At 43.1% G+C, this 21,177-nt stretch overlaps 1 protein-coding gene across 1 annotated transcript in view; it reads left to right on the top strand.

The window, feature by feature from the left end:
• LHFP (lipoma HMGIC fusion partner) overlaps nt 1–18,677 on the top strand; it is a 141,075-nt gene extending 122,398 nt beyond the window's left edge. Inside the window, exons 2-3 of the mRNA XM_009319931.1 lie at nt 4,504–4,602; nt 17,576–18,677. Coding sequence (XP_009318206.1) covers nt 4,504–4,602; nt 17,576–17,694 — 218 coding nt within the window. The 3' untranslated portion in view covers nt 17,695–18,677. The remainder of the gene's footprint in view (nt 1–4,503; nt 4,603–17,575) is intronic.
• The last annotated feature ends 2,500 nt before the right edge of the window (nt 18,678–21,177 follow it).

The following is a 21,177-nucleotide window of genomic DNA, read 5'->3' as shown; positions in this document are numbered from 1 at the left end:
CAGCAGGTTCTACATTCTCTGTGATTAAACAAATTGGCTGTGAGCATGCATGAATTATTAGCAGTAATAGTATGCAGTCTTTTTGCTTTTGCAGGGTCTGCTCCACACATTTAGTTGCTTACAAGCAGGGGTGGATTGATTAGAAGGGAAAGAAGGGGCTGAGGGGCTTTTGTCCAAGTCCTATTAACGCCATGGGCTTTGAGGCACACTTCACTCTTTTAGTGCATAAAATAAAGGAGCTGAAATGCCAGTTACCAACTTCACTGCCCATGCAGACCGAGGCAGTATCAGCCCTGTTGAAGTCATAAAGCAATGGGACATTACACACACACACTCACACATATATACATGCCTCAGGGCATAAAGCAAAACTTGTGAAATTTTTTCTTACTGACTAGCAGGCTCTAAGTCTTTGTGGAATTCTTACACTGAAAGTAAATCCCTAAGGTTGGCCCACACCTTGCCTGCAAGAAGTACTGTGGAACACAACTGTTTTGTCAATAGACCTAAATCCACAACAGGCGCATACACACCACTACAGGGAAACATTTGAAGGTGAATTAAAAACAGTTGAAAACCACTGTTATCAAAGGAGATGTCAAAACAACAGCTTTAAGACTTGTGGCCAGTTGGTACCTGTGACAAAATTGGTATTTACAGGCATAAGCCTTTTTGCCAGATGGGAATGTAGCTCTGTGCTCCTGGCAGCACCTTTGGTCTCCGGCAGGTTTTGTGTTCACTAAATGAAACATGTGAGCTTGCCTCTGGCTTTATACCTTGTCCTTCACACATAAACATGCTGCTGCTTGGTGCTTCAGGGCCATGCGGCGGCACTGGCATTAGGCGGCAGTTTCCCGTTTGATCTCATCGTCACAGTCAGTGCAGGCTGCAAGCAGAAAAGAAGCTGCAGTGCTTGATGGCTGGTACTCCATAAATGAAACTCAGCACTGCTAAAGCCCATACCCAACTGGAGAGCCAGCTGTCGCTGGGGTAGGGAGGTTTTCTGACATAGCACACTAGTTCGCCCTTATTGGATTTATTGGTTTCTGGGAGGCACAGCTAATGGCGAGGCTCAGCGGTGGGTGCCGTGAGCTGGTTATTAGACAGCATGGACTGGCTTTAAGGGCAAGCATCCATGTATGATTGAGGCAGTTGCTCCTTTGGAGCAATTTAACATTACAGTATATTGGGTTGCTAATGAATTTTTGACTGTATCATCACCAGGATTTTTGCGTAAGGAAGGTCCCGATTCTACTCTCCCAGGATGTTCTCATCTGTCCCCCAATTTAATTTCTCTAGATTTACATGAGTTGATCAGAGAGCAGAACTAGACATTATGTCTTTGCCTAAGCAAGCCTTATGTTTGAAGGTATTTACTCTGTAGAACTTGTGGCTTTGTGAAAGAAACAAGGAAATCTAGAATTATTTTTAATAGTAATTATTCTTCTTCATCAATAATAATTGCAATTTAGTCCAAAGTTAGAGGCTGAGGCTTAATCCAGGTCAAGGCACATTTGTGACAGGTATTTTATAAATGCAGGGTAAGTGACATAGCCCGACCCCCAGAATTTATTTTGACCGAAACTGGTCTTTGGACTTACAGAGATGGATGTACAGAAATGGGAAAGAGGGTGTGATAGGGGGATTAAGAGGTCTGGCTAAGGAAGGAAATAAGTTGCCAAGGCTTGTAGCCACTGTATCCGGTGTAGCATTGGAGGCAGAAAGTGTGAACAGGTACACGGTGTTTGGAAGAGGATGAGCTGTGTTTGGACGGTGGCAGTGGAAAGTGCTGTGAGCAATATTCGTGGGAAAAAACCCAAACAACAACCTGTTACTGCAACAAAACCTAAAGGGAGCTGAAAACAAACAGCCCTCTGTGAATGCAATGGGCACTAGACACTCTTGCCACCTGAGGAGAGTAATTGGCAAGTGCTGAGTAAGAGCTTGTTCTGGGTTTGGAGGGGCAGCATTGTTATGCTAATAGTCCTTTCACTTGCCTGCAGTGCTGCTGTTGTGTTCTCCTGGAAGAATTGGGCAGGAGGCTTTCCCAGGACCTATTTGTGAGGAAGGGCTGGCTGCTGTTTCAGCTGGTCCAATGCAGGTGGCTGCAAGCCTGCCTTCCCTCCTATGTCCTGCCACTCGCAATGGAGTCCTCTGAGCATTTGCGAGGTGTCCCAGAGAGTCTGTGCAAGGACACAAGTTGACTGAAACCAGCCCTGCCAGGGTGGTTCATTTTTGGCCAGAGCAGCTGCTGAGCTGTGGTCTGCCTGGGCTGGCACCAGGCAGGTCATGGGCATCACAGCCAGTGTGGGAAGGGGTCAGAACCACAACAGGACTGGCAAGGGCTACCACCGTCCACTAGTCTGTGAGGCTATCTATCTCTGGCATCTAGGTGCTCTTCCTCCCTTCCCCAGCCATTCTCATCATCAGTGGTGATGTTCCTCCTTGTCCCATTGGGTCCTGCCCATTCCTAGCACATCAGCCGTGCTGTCAGCGCTTCACAGTGCCCTTCTTGCTTTAACAATTCAAGTGAAAATCAGTCTTTTTTTCAAGGAGTCTTAAGCTGTCTTTAACAAATGTAGACCCAGTTTTGGCCTAAGTTCTCTTGTCTGAGAAACATCTTTTCTGAGAATTTAATTAGAAGCAATTCTCATTTACATGGATTCTACCAGCTGGCTGTCGGCTCTGCAGCCCTGGGGAAAAAAGTCAGATGATAGTGTGAAAGCCATTAGCGAGGACATTAGAAGCAACCATATCCAGGTCAGGCAAAGTTCTGAAAATACCTAGCATTCACGTGTCTTTAATTGCTTTTCTCCCTTTACAGCTGTTGGGTGAATGCAGCAACTGAGAGGGGGCTGCCTCAGGGATTTCTTTTCCATTATGTGATGTAGATATGGAGAGAGGAGCAGGCAGTGACTGCTCAACAAGGAAAGGAAGAAATAGACTTGAGTAGCAAGAAGAAATTTGAACTTAGTGGAGGAAGATCTAAGGAGCTAATATTGGGCACTAAACAGGGGCAGATGTGCTTGGAGGAGCAGCAAAGGAGTTGCTGACCTACTTTGCTAACAGCTAAGATGCTAAGAGAAAGATGGGATACCACTTCTGGACTTCAGTATCTTGTTCAGGTGTGTCTTTGAGCAAGTCAAGAACACAATAAGGTGATTTCTGTGTCTTACAGGAGCATCAGAAATATGAGAAGCTTAGGTGTCTTGAGGATGGAGACAGTAGAAATGCACAGCTAGCTCCAGGCCCTGAGTCAGAATTGCTCTCAGGACTCCTGTTAGTCTGCTGTGACCTCCACAGTGCCTTTGTCACTGCACCCAGGGCTTGCTGCACTAGGAACACGACAGCAGAAGTGCTTTGCCAGGGAGCACGTTGTGCTTATTGTCAAGAGAGGAAAAGTGAGGTGGTATGAGGTAAAGGGACTTGCCCAAAGTCAGCCAGTGACACATGTAGGGCCTGAAACTTTGTCCCAGTCCTGTGCGCTACCTAAAAGGTAAAAGGCACTACTGCAAACCCACACTGCAAACTTTTTGAGGATTTGCTTGCCTTTAGAGCCTGCAAAGTGCCAGGCGAGCCCAGCCCGTTATCTACATAGTGATTCATTTCCAGTCTTGCAAATAAGATCTGACACAAAGGAGATAACATTTAAATGCTGTAGCATACATTGAAATGTTCTCTCTGGGTTGTCCATCTAAGAAGCTTTGCCAGCTACACCCGCTTTTTGGCAGCTGCTGCAGTGACAGCTGAGAATGCAATATGATAAAAATGCCACTTCTGCAAAATAATCATGGCCCATTGGGTGATTCCCAGCAAGATCTTGTGAAGGGAAAGGCTTAGCCAAAGCACATCTGTTTGGGGCAGCATGAGGGCTGGAGAAGCAAAGCATGTTGTGAATGTTAAGCCAAGCATGATAATAAGTAAATGGCTCAAGAGCTCGGTTGTTTTAGCTGAAATGATTTAAGAAAACTTTGTGGAGTGCGTACCTGTGGCATGAATTGATCAGGTGACATGAAACCATTCTTTCCTGGCTTTTGAAAGGGTGAAAAACAAAGGAAAATGACAACAGATTAGCACAACTGTCAGTTTACTTTTCCTGCTAGAACCTTGATAGACCGTGGTTGATTGTTGTTTTAATTAATCAGAAGCAATCAACTTGTAAATGCTGTGATTAACACAGCTTCTATTTAACCCCGTGTTGAGTTTTCCAAACAGCATATGTAGCAGTTCTGCAGAGTAGAAGGGGAGTCAAAAGCTCTCAGGTAGAAGCTCCAGAAGCTGAGGATGGCTTCTGGTGCTGAACTGCCAAGGCTGCTTCCAGCTGTAAAACAGCGTAGCAGAATGCAGTAGTCCAAATGATTTTCTACTGGTTTAAGGAGAAGAAGAGATTTTTTTTTCTCTGAGATTCCCAAGTGGCAGTTTGACACTTTGATTCTCAAGTGGCAGCCTGTGTTTAAGCTAATGGCAATTGTTTGTATAAACTATTTTCTTTTCTCTCCATAGGTTTGTTGATTGGCTCTGGTTGTGCTCTCTATCCTCTTGGCTGGGACAGTGAAGAAGTCAGACAAACCTGTGGTAACCTTTCCAACCAGTTTGAACTGGGTGAGTCATCATCAGAGCATCTCAGCTGCATTAGACTCTTCTATATATTGTCTATAAAAGTAAACGAGGACATGAGCACAGGCTTGGAGAAGCAACCCAGCTGTGTGTGGTAGGGTATTCATATTGCATCATTCTGATATGGTGCTAAGGCAGGGGATTTCAGCTAGATCTGCTGGAAATATTTTCCAGAAGGACATTATAAAAGAAAATGAAGGAATGTACGTATGTATATATTTAAGACATCAGATTTAATAGTCTTGCAATCAGGAGCTAACACTCCTGGAGATCTTGACAGGGTAGGCAGAGGCATCACAGCACAGGTGAGGGTAATTCACAATGAGTGCAATCAGCTGCCTTTGAAGTCTGGCATGTTTATGGCCTTCTAACCCAAGCCTAAAGAGTATGGTTTTGGTTACTCACATCCTTGGGAAGCTGGTAAATAGCACTTGCTCCCTATATCAGCATTTTCCCAAATAAGCCACTGGTCTGCACTGGTGATGTCTGCACTGAGTGCTGAACGAGAGCTAGGGATACAGCCAAGCCAGGCTCACAGCCACACAGTATGAGGTGAGCCAACTCTAGAGAGCTCGTCGGGCTGATAGAAAACAAGGGCCCGGCAGGGAGCTAAGGATTAAGCAATGTGGATAATCAGGATCTGATGTTTGTGTGCATATCCAGGTCCTCGTTTAGCTAGAAGGGTCGATGCAGCTGCTGATACCCTACTCTATAAGTGCTCTTTGATCCTGTGTCACTTGAGGAAGTGGGTCTGGGATCCTCCTGAAGGAGCAGGAGGGACTGAGCACCCTGACCCTCTGCAGGCTTGGGAACTGCCACTCCCAAGCGTGGGCACATGCAGCTCCTCATTTCCAGACCCTGTGAGCTAAACCTTATGGTTAGTGTTAGAAACCCTTTCCATAGCTGCGTGTGCAGGGTTTGTGGTAGCCTGGCAGTAATCCCAGTGCAAAAAACAGTGGACCAAATGGTCTCCTAGGGTTAAACACAAACCTGCTGCATTATCTTTTAATTTTACACTGATATTTCTGTCAGGCTTCAGGAGTAAGGAGTTTTGTTTCCATCTCAGAGATGTTTCTTGTGAAGATATGCAAATGAATTGAGGTTGAAAGGTAAAAAAATATTGCTTTGGCAGAGATGCTCCAGGTCACCCTCCTTTACACCATTCCTGTGGTGTTTTGGAGTGCGTTTGATCTGGCATGGACCAGAAATTCGTATTATGAATATCAGCACCCATCTCTACCACTGCCACTGATGTTGTTATCAGCAGCTACTAATGGTGTTGCCCAGGGGATGTGTAACGTGCTCTAGAAGGTTTACGTTGTTATTCTGAACTCTAATATCCTTCTGTGCTATTGATACCCTTGCTGGTGCACACTGATGCCTGTGCACAGAATGTTGCTCTTTCATGCCAAGCATGTGAGCAGCTCGGCTCTGCGGTTCCTGCTTGTGTCTCCTGACAGCCTTCTCGTTCCCAGGCTTCAGTCATTGCTCTCCCCAGAGTGCAGAAAAGTGTTACCTTTTCATGTTATTTCTCTGCAAACCCACGAGAAGGTGGGTGTCATGCCAGTCTGAGCTCCTTGAAGACAGCACTTAGGCAGTTACAAACTCTGACCTTAAACACAGTCGTGCCCACAATCAGAGCAGAGTCTCTGAGACCACCTTCGCCATCTCAGTCTTGACTCATGAGTCAAATATTTGCATAAATTGAATCACTCTGCCATTAAAGTCAGTGAAGAAACCCATGTGAAAGATTTCAGCTGACAGCTTTCCTTCCAGGTACACATAAGGACCATGAGATATATTACATTAACCGTGAAGGCATGTGCTCTTACTGTATTTTCTGGACCCGGAGCATGCAGGGCATGTGTTATGCATGCCTAGACTTGATGGGAGTGCTGGTCTTGCCGATCTGCTGCAATCATATGTTAACACATTAATTAACAGATTATAATGACAGCTGAAATTTGCTGTAGTGATTTCCACCAGACAGCTCTGCCACGAAACACCTCTTTTCCACATACATTGGCAGTGAAATTTAATGCTTCGTTAGGATTTTTTTACTTAATGTCAGTGCCTGTGTTAGCAAAGCCATCTGTGAAGAAGACGTACTGTCCGAAGGCCATTTAATAACCACACTGCTCATCGTCTTTCATAAATACCTCTTGGTTGGTGATAAGCCAAACCCCCCAGTCTTTTCTGAATCATTAGAGACTGGCTTACTCATTACAGCCTACAGGCCAAAAAATGATGTTTCAAAGACTTAAATTTGTCTTGAGACTTAGTGAGATTAAGTAATTAATGCTTTGATTTGAATATTTAATTTGATTAAGCCACAATGATATGCTTTTTATTCCTGAGTCTGTGAAATGAGTTGTCTCAAGAACCACATATATACATGCTGCATTCAAAATCTGCCCTCAGAAAAGCTGAGCTGCCGTGAGCCCTGCACTGGTTTGCTGATGGGAGAAATGGTGGTGGTGGCAGTGCTGGTCCTGAGCCTCCTGCTGCTGTGGGTGCTAGCGAGGATGACGCTGAGAGCCTAATTCAGCGCATGTGGTTGCTCTCAAAGGAGAGGGTGTTCAAAGGCACGCTGATCAGCAGACAGCGTTCAGCCTTCTCTTCGAGCATGGCAGAGCAATTGCTGCAGCTTGGGCCACAGGGAACACGTACGTGTGGTTAGGAAAGGAGAGTCAAAGCACAGAGACAGCAAAGGTGGAGGTTCGGCGGTGAGTGAAATTCATTCTGGACTTGCAAAAGGTGAGGTGAAAAAATGGCTCAGGTTGGAGGTAGAAAAGATAATCCAGGAAGGTAGAAAAGATAATCCAGGAGTTGCAATCTACATTATAGGAGGATGACAAAGACAAGAGGCAAGTGCAGAGGAGGGACTGCAAGAACTCACTTGAGAAGCAGCTGAATTGTGCACCGTGAAATGTAATGTTAAGCAGAAATATTCCAGAATTAGCAATTAAATGAAAATTTTTGCTTTATGAAAACAAGACATACTCCCACCCCCCGTAACATGCTCATAACTAGATAGAATAAATAAGTAGCAATGCTAAGAACCCATAAAAATGCCTAATCCTTAGTGGGTATGCTAGATAAGAAGTGCTTCTTCATGTCTTCAGGCACTCTGAAAAGGCATTAGACTAATAGGCACTCCAAATAGTGCTGAGATAGCCCACGTTGTGAAGAGGGGACTCCCTCCCTCCGCCCCCGCCAAACACACACATTTCTGTGTAAATTCCAAAGCAATATTTAAAAAGGCTGCAGGAAAAATAACCATGCCTTTAATTTACATATAAGTGAATTTGGGTATTCTTTTCTAGAAAACCTGAGCTGACATTGTGAAATGCCTAGCAGTTTGCTGCTCTCTTTAAAATTGGATATTTATTTGTTTTTTATTAAGTGAACTATGTCCAAAGGGTTTACTTAAACATTTATGTATTTAATTGGGCTAATTCTTTTCAATCAAATGACAGTGTTTGTACAACTCGATCTCTACAAAGAGGAGTCATTCTTCAACTGAAGATACCCTGCCAAGGACAACCCCATTTGTTGATTAAATTGCATTCAATAGATGAGCTGTTTTGCTAATGAGGATGGGGAGCAACCTCCATAAATAGACAGACAGAGAGACTGGTGCACCTGTAGAGGGGCCTGCTGTCTGCTTTTCTCTAGCAATCTGTTTTTGCCATCGTGAAAAAAAGCACAGTGATAGATTAGGGCTTTGACAAATGACCTCTGGCAAATCTTGTTGGGGGGTAAAGGCCATGACAGGTCTCTGCCATGTTCCCCTGCTTGTGGTTCCCAGCTCCCTTGCAGTCAGCAGGATCCATATGGAGGTCTTGGGGCCCCGCTCCATATTGCGGCATCCCATCTCAGATCACGGATGGAGCAGAGTTCCCACCAGAACACCAGACCATGAACTGGAGCAGTCTTCTGCCACTGTTTTTAGGGTGGTAACTCCTAGAATTAGGGTAATATCAATAAATGGGGGCAAGAAAAAAGAGATGCTTATGTTTTAAACTAGCGCAGTTGTTTGCCCAGTGACCAAGTCAAAGCCCGTAGTCTAATTAGCATTTGGCCCAGGCTAATGCCTGAGGTGGAAACTGGAGTTATAAACTAGCAGTGCTCAAAGGGACTGCCTTTCACTTTTACCAAATGTCTGAGGATGGATCAAAATCATCTTAATCTCTTGTCACCGCACAAGCCGTTGTTATGCTGCATTATTTACACCCTGGAGTTGCCTGTGGGCTCATTCAGGACAGCACTGACGTGGCATAGCAGTACAGAGCTGCTGACTGAAAGGTGTGAAAGTGAGTCAGATCTACGCAATCCCGTGGTCTGCAAAAGGAACTAGCAGGTAATTTCCCAAAAGCAAGAATCTTTATAGCATCTCATATAGCACACATTCACTTTTGCTGAGCTAGAGGCACTACTACCATTTTGTTTTCATTTCTAAGTGTACCATACAAGTATAACAGCTGAAAAATTAGGGTTTTAGCAGGAAATTCATTAAAGTGAGGGACCCTGCATTAGGGTGAGAGTATGCATTAAAGCGAAGACTGCATCAGACATTTGCAAAAACTTCCACATTCTGCAAAACTTAAACTGTGTGAAAAAATCTTCTGAACTTGCATGCCTTTTTTAAAAGGCAATGTGAGTGTATATGTGTGAATACATTAGTATTGGTTTTGAATGTCTAAAATCAATATGAGACTTCATTTTAGGTCATTGATTTCCCTAGATGTGCATGCAGAGACTGCTTAGTCATTGCGTGCTCATTTCTGTTGCGATTGGTGTGGAAGCAGCTAAATCATAGAATCAGAATCATTAAGGTTGGAAAAGACCTCTAAGATCATCGAGTTCAACTGTCAACCCAACACCACCATGCCTACTAAACCATGTCCCTAAGCGCCTCATCTACATCTAAATCACACAGAAGGTCCCGCAGAGGACAGGGCGTACTCAGTTTAACTCTCAAAATCGAGCCTCAGTTGGCATCTGGTGAAAAAGCACTACAAGACCAGTACCTAACAGCCCAAACAGCAAAACGGTTGTCTGGAGTAAGACTCATTTATGTAAACGTAGATGACTCATGCCATTGTAGGTGCCTCAGGAAATGTCATCTGTCCTCCAGCTACCACTTCCCTGCCATCAGATGTATGAAATGATACTGTGTACTTACCTTATTAACCTGAAAGAATGAAGACACTAAATTTAAGGTAAACTCCAATTTTTAAGTTGAACTACTTGGAAAAAGTTTTTGTCTTCCTTTGAGGAAATATGGTGTGTTTGGGCAGTCAGGACTCAGACTGGATGATCAGTGCTCCAGAATTTTTTATGTCCTACCCCTTTTTGTGAAAGATTACTTTTTGTCATACATTTCCTACCTAGGACCTACTTTTTTATTCTGCTGGGTGATCATTTGTGCTAAGAAACATCCTACAAACACGTCTTGGTGTTTGCTGTATGTAACTACCTTCAGGGCTCATCTTTGAGTTTCATGATGCTTTGCTTTGCTATTAAAGGCAGTGAAAACCACAGGTCTGGCACCAAGGGCCTGCATGGCTCAGGTGTGGCCATCGGTACGCTGTGCCCTGTCTACCCACCTGGCAGCTGCCGCCACAGCTGGCCTGAAATGCATTCTGTGTTTGTTTGAGTTCATGCTATCCTTACGAGGCTCGGAATAGCCTCCCGCCCTGTTTCTTCTGCAAGTCCTCTTAGATCCTCTCCAGTTGTTTCATGTTCTCTGGCTGTCACGCTCCATCACTACCTGTCACACACAGAGACATCCTAGGTCTGGGGGCCCAGCTGCAGCAGCAACCAAAGCAGATGGCTCCAAACGCACACCTTTGCTTGATCTCTGTGGTGGTCCATCCATCTGTGACCCACTGTGAAAGGGCTTTCCTGGACGAAGTGGCTGTCTAGAGAGCAACTTAAAAGGCTGGCTCGCATCCTGAACTAAACAAGCAGCTGAATTGCCCTCAAAAGTTCTCAGAAAATTCTCTTTTGAGGGATATTTGTTTCCAAAGATCATTATTATTAAGGTTCCCCTTTGCCACTTTTAGAGGGCCTGAAATATCTTGAAGAGAACTGTTGACTTGATAATTCCTTTTGCTGTAGAAATATTAGAGTAAATGATCTTTAAAGCACTTTAAAAGCAAACAGTGCAGTTACTAAAACAACATAAAAACTCCACAGAAAGCAGTGAATATAAAAAAAAGCTTTGTCAGCTAGTTAATTGGTTTTAGGTGGCATCATTTCAGCATCTGGCTGAGTGTTGATATACAGTGCCAAAACGATCAAGAAAAGGATTTAAAAGGTAGGACAATTTATTAGAATCCTATTAAAGGCAATGGCTTCAAAGCTGTATTTGTCTATATGCAATCCATCTGACAAAGCCAGTTTTTTTGTTCGCAGATCCTCTGCAAACAGGTCAGAGATTTTACCAGTTCATTTATTTTTTTTTTCGACTGGGGCTGAGCACAATCTTTATGAGCATACCTGAGCTGCAGCTGCTGAGTTCTTAGATAAATGAATGAGTCAGCCTACTTGCTAGTAAAGAAAGTGTTTCATCAAGAAACATTTCCTCTTTAGTGTTACCTGGATAACTTCCATTCTTAAATCTTTGTAAGCCTTCGGTGACTATATCAAGGTCCACATATGTTCCGTCTAACATAAGGCACTTAACTGTGTTGCCAGAGTTAGAACATGGTCATGCAAGGATCCTCTGCAGTCAATGCAGATAAGCAGCAGCATCCAGAAAGGGACTTAGACCACCTGGGAGCAGGTACCTGGTGCTCTTTATTACTTGAAAAGGGCAGCTAAACTGGTTGTTTAGAATCCCTTCATAGTTAAAGGGAGCAAAATGGGTACTACTAGAGCAGGGTTCACCTGCTGCACTTTAGATGTCTACCTTAGGATGAAATACAACACACTTTTATAAGTGACTTTTTCTCCTTGTTGTCTCCAGAGGGAGTCTGGGGGACTAGTCCAGTGTGGATCTCTGCACTGTGGATGTCCAAAGAGAGGTGAAATTAATTTCACTTCCTGCAGTAGGTGAGCTTTCTGCTGACTTCTTCCAGGAGGCTGGGAGAGCTCCTCTTCAGCATGACATAAACTATTTGCTCTTGGGAATTTGAGCATTGTAATGGACACAAGGTATTGGTTTCTTCTTCATTGTTCCATGATAAATGCACACCTACAGCAAATTTGAGATTTGATTAAACAAAATTATGTGATCCTCCAAAAGAAAGGAGGATTTGGTCATATAAGTGAGTGTCTACATACAGTAGAACTGAAGAATTCCAAGTTGGCACTTCTTTTTCCACTTTTTTACATTTCTGAACTTTATGAGATTTTATGCATTTAATTACAGACCAAAATGCCCATACAACTTCTTTGACCAATTATAAGTAACCTAAATAGCTTGATCTGTGCATACGTGAGAAATCATATATTTTTTTAAAAAGAGAAATGCATTGAGAAAGTCATATCCATGCCACAAACAAAGAAACCAGCTTCACTAAATTTATTATTTTGTATCAAGCTATTTGTTTTGCTGCAGTTTTAACCTTATATAGTGTTCTTTCTTTGTTTCACATAACTACTTTAATCCTTTCTGGATGCATTCCAAGTTTTAACTTCTCTTCCTGCTTTTGTAGCTGATTTCACATGACGGTTTTTCATTGTAACTGTGTAAAGAAAAAAATCTTCAGCTATTTAATTTATCTTGGCTTTGTTTCAAAATAATTGTCCCTTCTTATTAATCAGCTGATTATCGTTTACATTCATTTGTGGCTTTCATATCTCCAAATCCCTGTATATCCCTTAACATCACACTCCTTACTTTTTTCTCTGATTACTTTTCCAACACCTTGATTGATTACATGCATTCACATTCCCTGTACTACTGGACTCTCATGTGAAGCTGTTAATTAGAGTTCCTGCACAACTTTTTGCAAGTAGGAAATGTAGTTTTTATTTCTGAAGGTATATCATTTGTATTCTTCAGCTGGGCTAATTCTGAAACCTTTTTTCCTTCATCTAGGAAAATTATTAAGGTTAAATGATTAGAGTTTGCCAAATACGCCAGGCTGCAAGCCCAGGATAGTCTTAACTTTAACAGCAAAGAAGGTACAAATATTTAAGATACTAAGTCTTGCAATTAACAGGCTTGCATCCAAGACACTTTCATATTCTGGATATTTTTTCATAAGTGTCAATTATTGGTTATTTTAGATGAAAAACATATGTTATTTCCAGGACCTTGATAACTATATGTGATAATTATTTATAAGACATCATGAGTAGAAATCCTGGTAAAATTCTGTTTCAACAACTGGATCCTGGCACAACTCCACAGTAGATCAAATATCGGCAGATTTTCTGTTGCCAAATTTCACTCACTCCCGAATTTGTCTTAATCTTTATTTGTCTTATATATTGAAGAGGAGGAGGGGAGCTATGGGACACATATCATGGCCTTAAAGATCACGTTAGAAATCAGGAAAAGGCATGGAAGTGTTTTTTAATAAGCCCATCTATCACTGCAAAACTACCCTTCCACATTCTTTGATTCCTTTCGATTTAGCAAATATTGTCTTATGTTCTATGGGACTCTTTTCTGCTGAATCTTCTTTTGATAGTGTCCTCACTCACCTTGCTTTTGTCCTTTATCCTCGGGGACTGGATTTCTTTCAATTTCTTTCAATTTCTTTCAATTCTTTTACAAAAGAGAGGAGTGTTTTTTTCTTTTTTTTGCTTGGAAAATGGCCATCCAGCCCTATAGCTGCAAGGTCTGTGATTCTACGATTTCAGAGTTCATCCTGACACTCTCTTGCTGCCAGTCCCAGTAAAACAAACATGAAAACAGAGTTCCTGATGGCTGGCTACATATTTACCTGAGCCAACTTGGACAGTCCTGCTTCACTGAGCAACCAAGAGCTCCAATTATTTATGCTCTCCTTTATGAAAGAAAAAAAAGGATCCAGAACTAACAAAACACTGAAGCCACAGCTTCTCCCTCCATACTGACCTGTCAGGTAAAGACTGATTTGTTAAAAGCAACACCAGTTCTGTGCAGAGAAGGAAGCTGCTGTGATGCATGTCATCTCTATCAGCTAGAAGAGTACTTCAGCTGCTGGGGAATTTACTTTGGCGTGAAACCAGATCCAGCCCATCTTATGAGCAAGAACACATACACATTCCTGCACGCATCTCCACGCCCCCAGCGGACCGGCACACTTCTACCTGTATGTGTGTTTTCCTGTGCATCCTTGAGGAAAACAACAGCTTTTGTGTCTCTGTGTGTGTGTGTGAAAATTGGCGTGGTTTCACTAATTGTTTTAATTCTATCAAGTAATCAGGTGGTCTTGCTCTTTGTTTTAGAGTATTAACATTTAAAAAAATGGGAAACTTCAATGCAACATTTCTAATGTTTAATATGATGGGCTCCATGAAGGCAAATTGATCTATTTGATAGTTGAATTTAAGCCCCAGTTCTGCAAAGCCCTTAACCATTTGCTTATCTCTGGATACATGACTAGTTGCACTGATGTCACTGCAATAAAATTTGAACATGAGAAAGGGTCCTTCTATGGTACCCATTATTATAATATAAAAATATAAAGCTAGAAAGCAAAGTCTATCATCTTCTCTAACATATAACATTTCTATAGGTGTATTTCTTTTCATTTGGTGTTACTTTTAATTACTCATCAACCCTGCTTTTTATAAAGCTTCATGTTCCTTTTAAGTTAAGTGTTTAATATCAAAGTGAAGCAGAAGAAATTTTACAATTTAAACTGCAAATAAATTACCCAATTATTGACAATCAACAATCTTTCTTTAGGGTGCAATGGATTTAAATAGCTCATACATGTAGTAAAATGAGAACACCAGAGCAGAAACATTAACTAAAAAGTATTTTTTTTTTCTTGTGCAATATAAGATTATATTGCTACAGGGGTAGCGTTGTTTCCTTTTGACACATGGCTATGCAGTGTGGGCAACCATTCATTTCAACAGGTACCTTTGAGATGGATTCTCTCTGACCTTATAGCTATACTTAGCTGTGGACTGAGGACTTACCTATGCTTACAATGAAAAGTATAGCTAAGTCCTATACCCTCAGACACCTTCCCCGCTGCAGGCTCTTCTTCAGCACAAAAGCTTGAAACGCTGTTCTGCTCAGCATCATCCAAGTACAGATCAAGCTATTTTGTCCGAGGCCTTCCATTGCTCCTGACACAGGCTGGAAATAATGGCCAGGTTTATTGCTGTGTTATTATTGCTCTAAGGTCAGGCTCCTGGCCCTTTCATCCGTTCTCCTGCACTGTCTCATTCTTTCATTTGTTCATCTTGACCCAGCTCACACTTGTGAGCTATGTTGCATTTGTTAGATCAAGAGGTTGCCCACCACGCCTCAGAGAATTAACTAGGGCAGTGGTCCTTAGGGTAAATGGAGCATGCTATGGAGAAATACACATTATTCTCTCCAGCCAAGACTGAATGTGCGTGTTGTATCTGTTGAGTGCATCTCTGACACTGATTTAACAGTTCTTTCTTCTTAGTATGTATCAGGTACACTCTCCCCCTCTCCCACTACCAAGGCACAAAAGTTGAAATCACACCATGCAGAAGTTCAAATTTACTTCATTCTATCCCACTTAGGTCACAGCTTTGGGCAGTGCGATCAGGTGATTCTTTAAACTCTTTTTAAAGTAGCATTTTGACATTTATTTTCTCTACCTGGAAGCATCATGATGAGAAAGATTTACTTTTTCAAGCTGCAACTACAATTCTCTAGCAGTTTTAGGAATACTTAGCAATTTAAAAAGACCTATCAGATGGAGTCCATCTTATCACACGAAATGCTTTAGCACACCCCACCCTGGTATAAAAGTGATCATTTTCAAAGCAATCCAATGGATTTAGACATCTGGTGTATGCTGAAGTCTGGTTTTGAAGTTCCCAGCAGAAGCTATCGACAGTGTCTGTACACAGGCAAAGCAATAGATGGTCCAGAGACAGGTCTCTCCAGGGACTGCCCTGCGATTGGGCAAGGATCAGCATCAGTGACATTGCCAGGTGCTTGGCGGCTCTCTGTGGTTTCTGATGGTCTTCTCTTTACGAAGTCAGACCCTCTGTGTGGTCTTCTGTAAGGAAGCCAAGAATGGTGTTGATCTACAGAGCATAACCAGATTACAAAACCAAGTAAACCTCTCTGTCTGCTCCAGCACATTAAGGAGAGAGGCTAATGAGCTCAAGCCAAGGCCACAGCTCCTCAAGTCCTCTGGTCACGTCAGGATCTTTGTTTCACTTGATATTTTTTTAAATAAAAAGTTTTGAGGGTTTTGAAGAAAAAATGAAACAAGTACTATGCTTCCTGCTGTGATGTCAACCTGAGATCTTCAGAGTGGCCAAGAGTGTAAGTGTTGCCTCCCGCTAACGTCTCTTTACAAAGCTGGCCTGACAATATCCTGCAGACAGTCATGGATGTGCTGTCTGCCTTGAGGCATGCTAATGCTTTGGACATGTTGAGATGTACAGACATCTTGTGTGTCTTGTGCCTAAGGCAGGATTAGCCAAGTTGATAATTGCCTGAACCGGAAGCCTGGCCCTCAAGGATGCCATTAGTACAGAGTATGGACATGCCACCTGTTTCAGCTCTGTCTTTCCAGAGGGAAACTCTGTTGTTACCTTCTGTTCTCTGGAGGGGAGAATGGTTTCTGCTGCTTTTTCCAGGGAGTGGGAACAAAGTGGTGTATTGGTGCTTGTGCATTACTGCGAGCACCCACTGCTCAAAGCAGGGCGATATCACCCAAGACAGCAACACATGGAGAACCTCAGCTGTAATGAGTCCCAAGCACTCAAGATCAAAATGACCAAGATGATGCAGTCCAAGTGAAAATTACTTTTGAGATGGGCTGAAATCCTGAGGAGTAACAGCAGCCGTCTCCTTGCTTTCGGAGATCTCTGTGAGGAGACTTCCTCCCTGCTGCAGCTGCTGTTTTCCTGATCTCCTCCCCTACTGCAGGCACCATGGTGCCTGGAAAGGGAGCAATCACTTTACAGTCCACCATGGGGTTCCCCAACACTATTCGCTGGTGATGAGTTTGGCTGTATAAAGATACTGCGGCCATTAAATGTATTCAAGGCCATATTGTGACACTATTAAACACATTAGACAAAAGATCAGTGAAGTTTTAAGCAGTGAGTTGTGACCTTGGGTGGGCATAGGGAAATTTCTCTATTTTTGTATTTGTGGACTCCATTCCCACAGCAGCCCCCATGCAGGTGGACCCCCGACACCATCATCCTTTGCCACCAGGAGCCTCCTGGTCAGGATTGATGCCTGTGAGAGGGGAACATGAACGGGCTCCCTGCAGCCATGTCCTGGGCTACAGTCACCCAGCAGCTTGCAGCCGGGTCCAGTTTTAAGCCCTGTTGCTGAGATAGCAGAGGTGGACCCACCCAGCTCTTTCTGAAGGGAGCAGGCCCTGGCCCATGTTACGTGCAAACCCTCAAGATCTCAGTCAAAAATAATCACAATGTCCTCAGATGCTGCCTGGAGGAGAAGAAGAAAGAGAAGGGTGGGAAAAACCCTCTTCCTCCTGCAGCCGCTGTGGAGAGCGGTGCCACAAGCACCCCCTGGGCTGGGCGGGCAGAGGGACGCCCGCCTCATGGCTGGCGCGCTCAGGGTGCCAGCAGCCTCTGCTTCAGCTCTCATGTGGCGTTTTCCCGCTATAGAAAATTAAGAAAAGTCATTTAAACAGTTTGTTTAAATTGCTTTTAAACATTAAATTATGCCCTGCATTCCCTGTCTGAGGTGGATGTACAAGTGGGCAGAAACCTAGAAAAGTGCTTTTTCCTGGGCGGGCGGAAAGGAAGGTGGTGGCAGCGCTTCCTCTCCCGGCTAACGCTGTGCCATGTTGCTCTGTTTCCCTTGCAGGGACCTGCCACATCGGCTGGGCCTACTACTGCACGGGCGGGGGCGCGGCGGCAGCCATGCTGGTGTGCACCTGGCTGGCCTGCTTCTCGGGCAAGAAGCAGAAGCAGTACCCCTACTGAGCCGGCCCCGGGGCGCGGGCGCTGCCAGACGCCTGAGGGGCTTGCCAACGTCTTCTGGATAACGATGATGAACAAGAAATTTTTAAGTGCTTTCTCTCTGCGGCGGGCGTGGTGTGGGACAGCAGGTGGCCCCTGGGAGGGCAGGGAGGTGAATGGTGGCACAAAGCCACTTGGCTGGGCTGGGCAGGGACGGGCTTTCTCACCCCAGCCCACCCGTGGTCTGCTCCCCAAAAATATAAGCAAGGAAAACTCCGCTTTGGCAAATGGTGAAATTCTGCGTGCACCAATTAATTGAGAGGCTGGTAAGGGGACGGCGGTGCCGGGGGGCTGGGGTAGCGCCTGGCAGCCCCTTGGCACGGCGCTCCCGAAAGCACACACGCACGCACAGATGTTGACCATGGCACAAAATGAGTAGAGAGGAAACTTTTTTTGGTGCGATTCTTCTTTCTTTTCCTTTTTTTTTACTTCTCTCTGGTGGTTTAAAATTCAGTGTTGCAACACTTTTTAATCTATACATTAAACTTAATAAAAGGACCAATAAGCCACTTTATCAGTATTTTGTATATTCTCTACACATTTTTCTTCCTCAAACATTTAGCCACTGCTTATTCAGCCCTATATAACTTTTATTAAGCCTCTGTGTTTTCAGCATTATTACAAAAATGCAACATAATTACTTGGCATATGTAGCCTATCCCTATAGTACTTTTATGAAGTGCAGTAAATGGACGTTTTTCTGTCCATTGGAAATTCCACTCACGGTACTGTAGAGCTCTGTTGGTTATGTACGACTAACAGGAAACTTCTTCCAGACATAGATTTATGTTGCTGTTACATTTAGCTCATTGATGTTGTATTGTGCTGTACCATGTTTATTATTTCAGTATTCATTTTTGTAAAAAATATATATATAATATGTGCTATTTTATGTTTGTATTTGAAAAATCTCTGTAAATAAATTTTTCCTTGATCAATATTTGCAATGCCTGGTCGTGTCACTAGATGAAAAAGTTCCTTTCCCAGATCCCCGTTGGAAAAATCCTCAGAAATAATCATGACTTTTATAACCATGCTGTATCCTTTTTCCCTGTAAAACACATACATTTAGGATTCGGTTTACACTGCCTGAGGATAGACATCTATTGCCACTGAAGGCATTCTAGCATATCCCACATTTTTGCCCAATGCTGTCAGGTGTTCTGCAGGACTTCAGGGAGATCTTCCCCATTCTGGCCCGGCTGCTGCGGACTCCGTGTCTCACATGGCGCCACGTATCCCTGTTTAGATGACTGAAACAAGCCCTTGCTTTCTTAATAGCATTGACACTGATCAAATGCCTACCAGGCAGTATACCCTGCACAAGGCACTGGCACCGTACACACAAAACTCAAAACCAATCTTTTATTTTCTTTAAGAAAAACAATGTGAACTTAGAGCATGGGAACTTGTAAGGGATTTTCAGTCATGACATTAACTGACGTTATTCCCTTTCAAATTTGTTTCTCTGCTCATTTTCCCAATATGATATTTCTGTCATGTATTTCTAAGTTACCATCTATGTTCTAGTTGTGATTCTGCTGGTTAATAACTCTTGTAGCTGTTTTAACTCTGAAATCGTGCAGTTGCTTTGTACATTACGCTGGGCAGCTTTTTGGAGGTATGTGGAAATAGCAATGCCAGTTTACAGGAATCAACCCTGATATCGCTGAACTGAATTTTGTCGAGTTTCATTATAGGCTAAGCACTATTTATTTGCTTTATGGTGCTGTGCAGCGAAAACAAAATTGTACCTTACCCCTCCAGGATTTGCCCATAATAGCCCTATCGCATCCGACTGCACTTCTGCTGAGAAGCAGACCAACCATGCCTTGGGGGCTTGCCTCCCTGCACGCTCTTTCAGTGGCACCAGCAGCAGCAAGACATGGAGCTCTTCCCTCCTGCTTCCAGGTTTCAGGGCTCGCCCCTTCTCGTGAGCACTCAGGACCGTACCCAAACCTGCTGCAGGAGGTCAGTGGCATTCCATATAACCTCACAGTAAGTATGAATATGCCTGTTAGGGTTGTGGACTGCTGCTTTATTAAAACCGAAGGAGATATAAACACAACTTTGGCTGTGGTTCCCCTGGCTCCAGTAAGATCTTTGGTAGGTATCTCAATAGAAAAATGCTGCCTTTGTACAGTATGCTACTGCGGAAACATGCCTTTCCTTCCGCTGAAACTGCTATACAAAGTTTCACTGACTTGGCTATAAAAATATAAGTGTTATCATTCTAAATTTGACCCTCTCTACGTTATATCCTGACCCCGTGCATCATGGAGAACATTTTGACTCTTTTTAGATCTTCCTGTGCTCAGATTCAGGCTTGATTTATCATGACAAACTGGAACTACGCAATTACTTTAGGGTTTTGTTATATACAATACAATTATAGCATGACTGACTTTCTCTGAATTTGTATAAAATCTCCTTTTTTTAATTTGGAATTGAATAAAATGCCAATTTTTAATAATCAAGCCAATGATATATGCTGCACCCGCTTTGTAGCTGTTTATCATGTAGCCTTCAGCTGCTGTGATATGAATAAACCAATCACAGCTTAATTAAGTTTGTCCATATTTGTGCATTTTGGTTCTGATACCCATTTTGCACTAGAATATAAATACCATTTGTTATCATGGTTATCAAGCCTTACAGCTACAAACTCTAATAACTTTGAACTGTGCAAAAGATTGCTTTCAATTTCACAGTATGAAGTGTCAATGAAATATTTACAATATTTACCATGTTTAATTTTCCATTTATTTATTCTTGAAGATGAGGAGCTTTGCCTTGCATTTGTCAAAACAAAAGATGTAAGCTTGCACAAGCTCCTAGGTCACTGAATTCTGTCCCTGCCATTGCTGGCAATTGTATCACATAATCCTGTTCATAAATTTATCAACCTCCATTTTAAAACTATTTCAGCAGTTTTCCCCCTACAACTACATTGGGAAATTTATTCCAAAATCTGACTCTTTGGGTGATTAGACGCTTCCTAAGTCCAGATCACCCTGTATCCTGGAGCTCTCTGGCAACACAGATATCAGAAGTTGCAGTCCGCTTCCAACAAATAACCTGTGAGCAGCAAGTTTTATCCATCACTCCTAACTAATACAGAAGCTATATAGAAACAAATCGTATGGTCACAGACTGTTCATTATCAGAAGCTATCTTAGGACCACAGGATAATTCAGGTGGGAAGGGACCTCAGGAGGTCTGTAGTCCAGCCTCTTGCCCAAGGCAGGCTCAGGGTTTTATCTCATCTGGCCTTGAAAACCTCCAAAGATGGAGATGCACAACATCTCTGGGCAGCGTGTGCCACTGCCTGACTGTCCTCATGGGGAAACAGCTTTCCTTATAACATCTATTGTTTCAACTAATGACCACTGTGTCTCATGCTCCCGCCAAGAATCACTGAGAAGAGCTCATCTCAGTCTTCTGTCA

This window comes from Pygoscelis adeliae, unplaced genomic scaffold (genome assembly GCF_000699105.1).
Source record: "Pygoscelis adeliae isolate BGI_AS28 unplaced genomic scaffold, ASM69910v1 Scaffold32, whole genome shotgun sequence".
Lineage (NCBI taxonomy): Eukaryota > Metazoa > Chordata > Aves > Sphenisciformes > Spheniscidae > Pygoscelis > Pygoscelis adeliae.
Note: the sequence above shows the minus strand (reverse complement) of the source record. Positions and strands in the feature narration are given on the sequence as shown.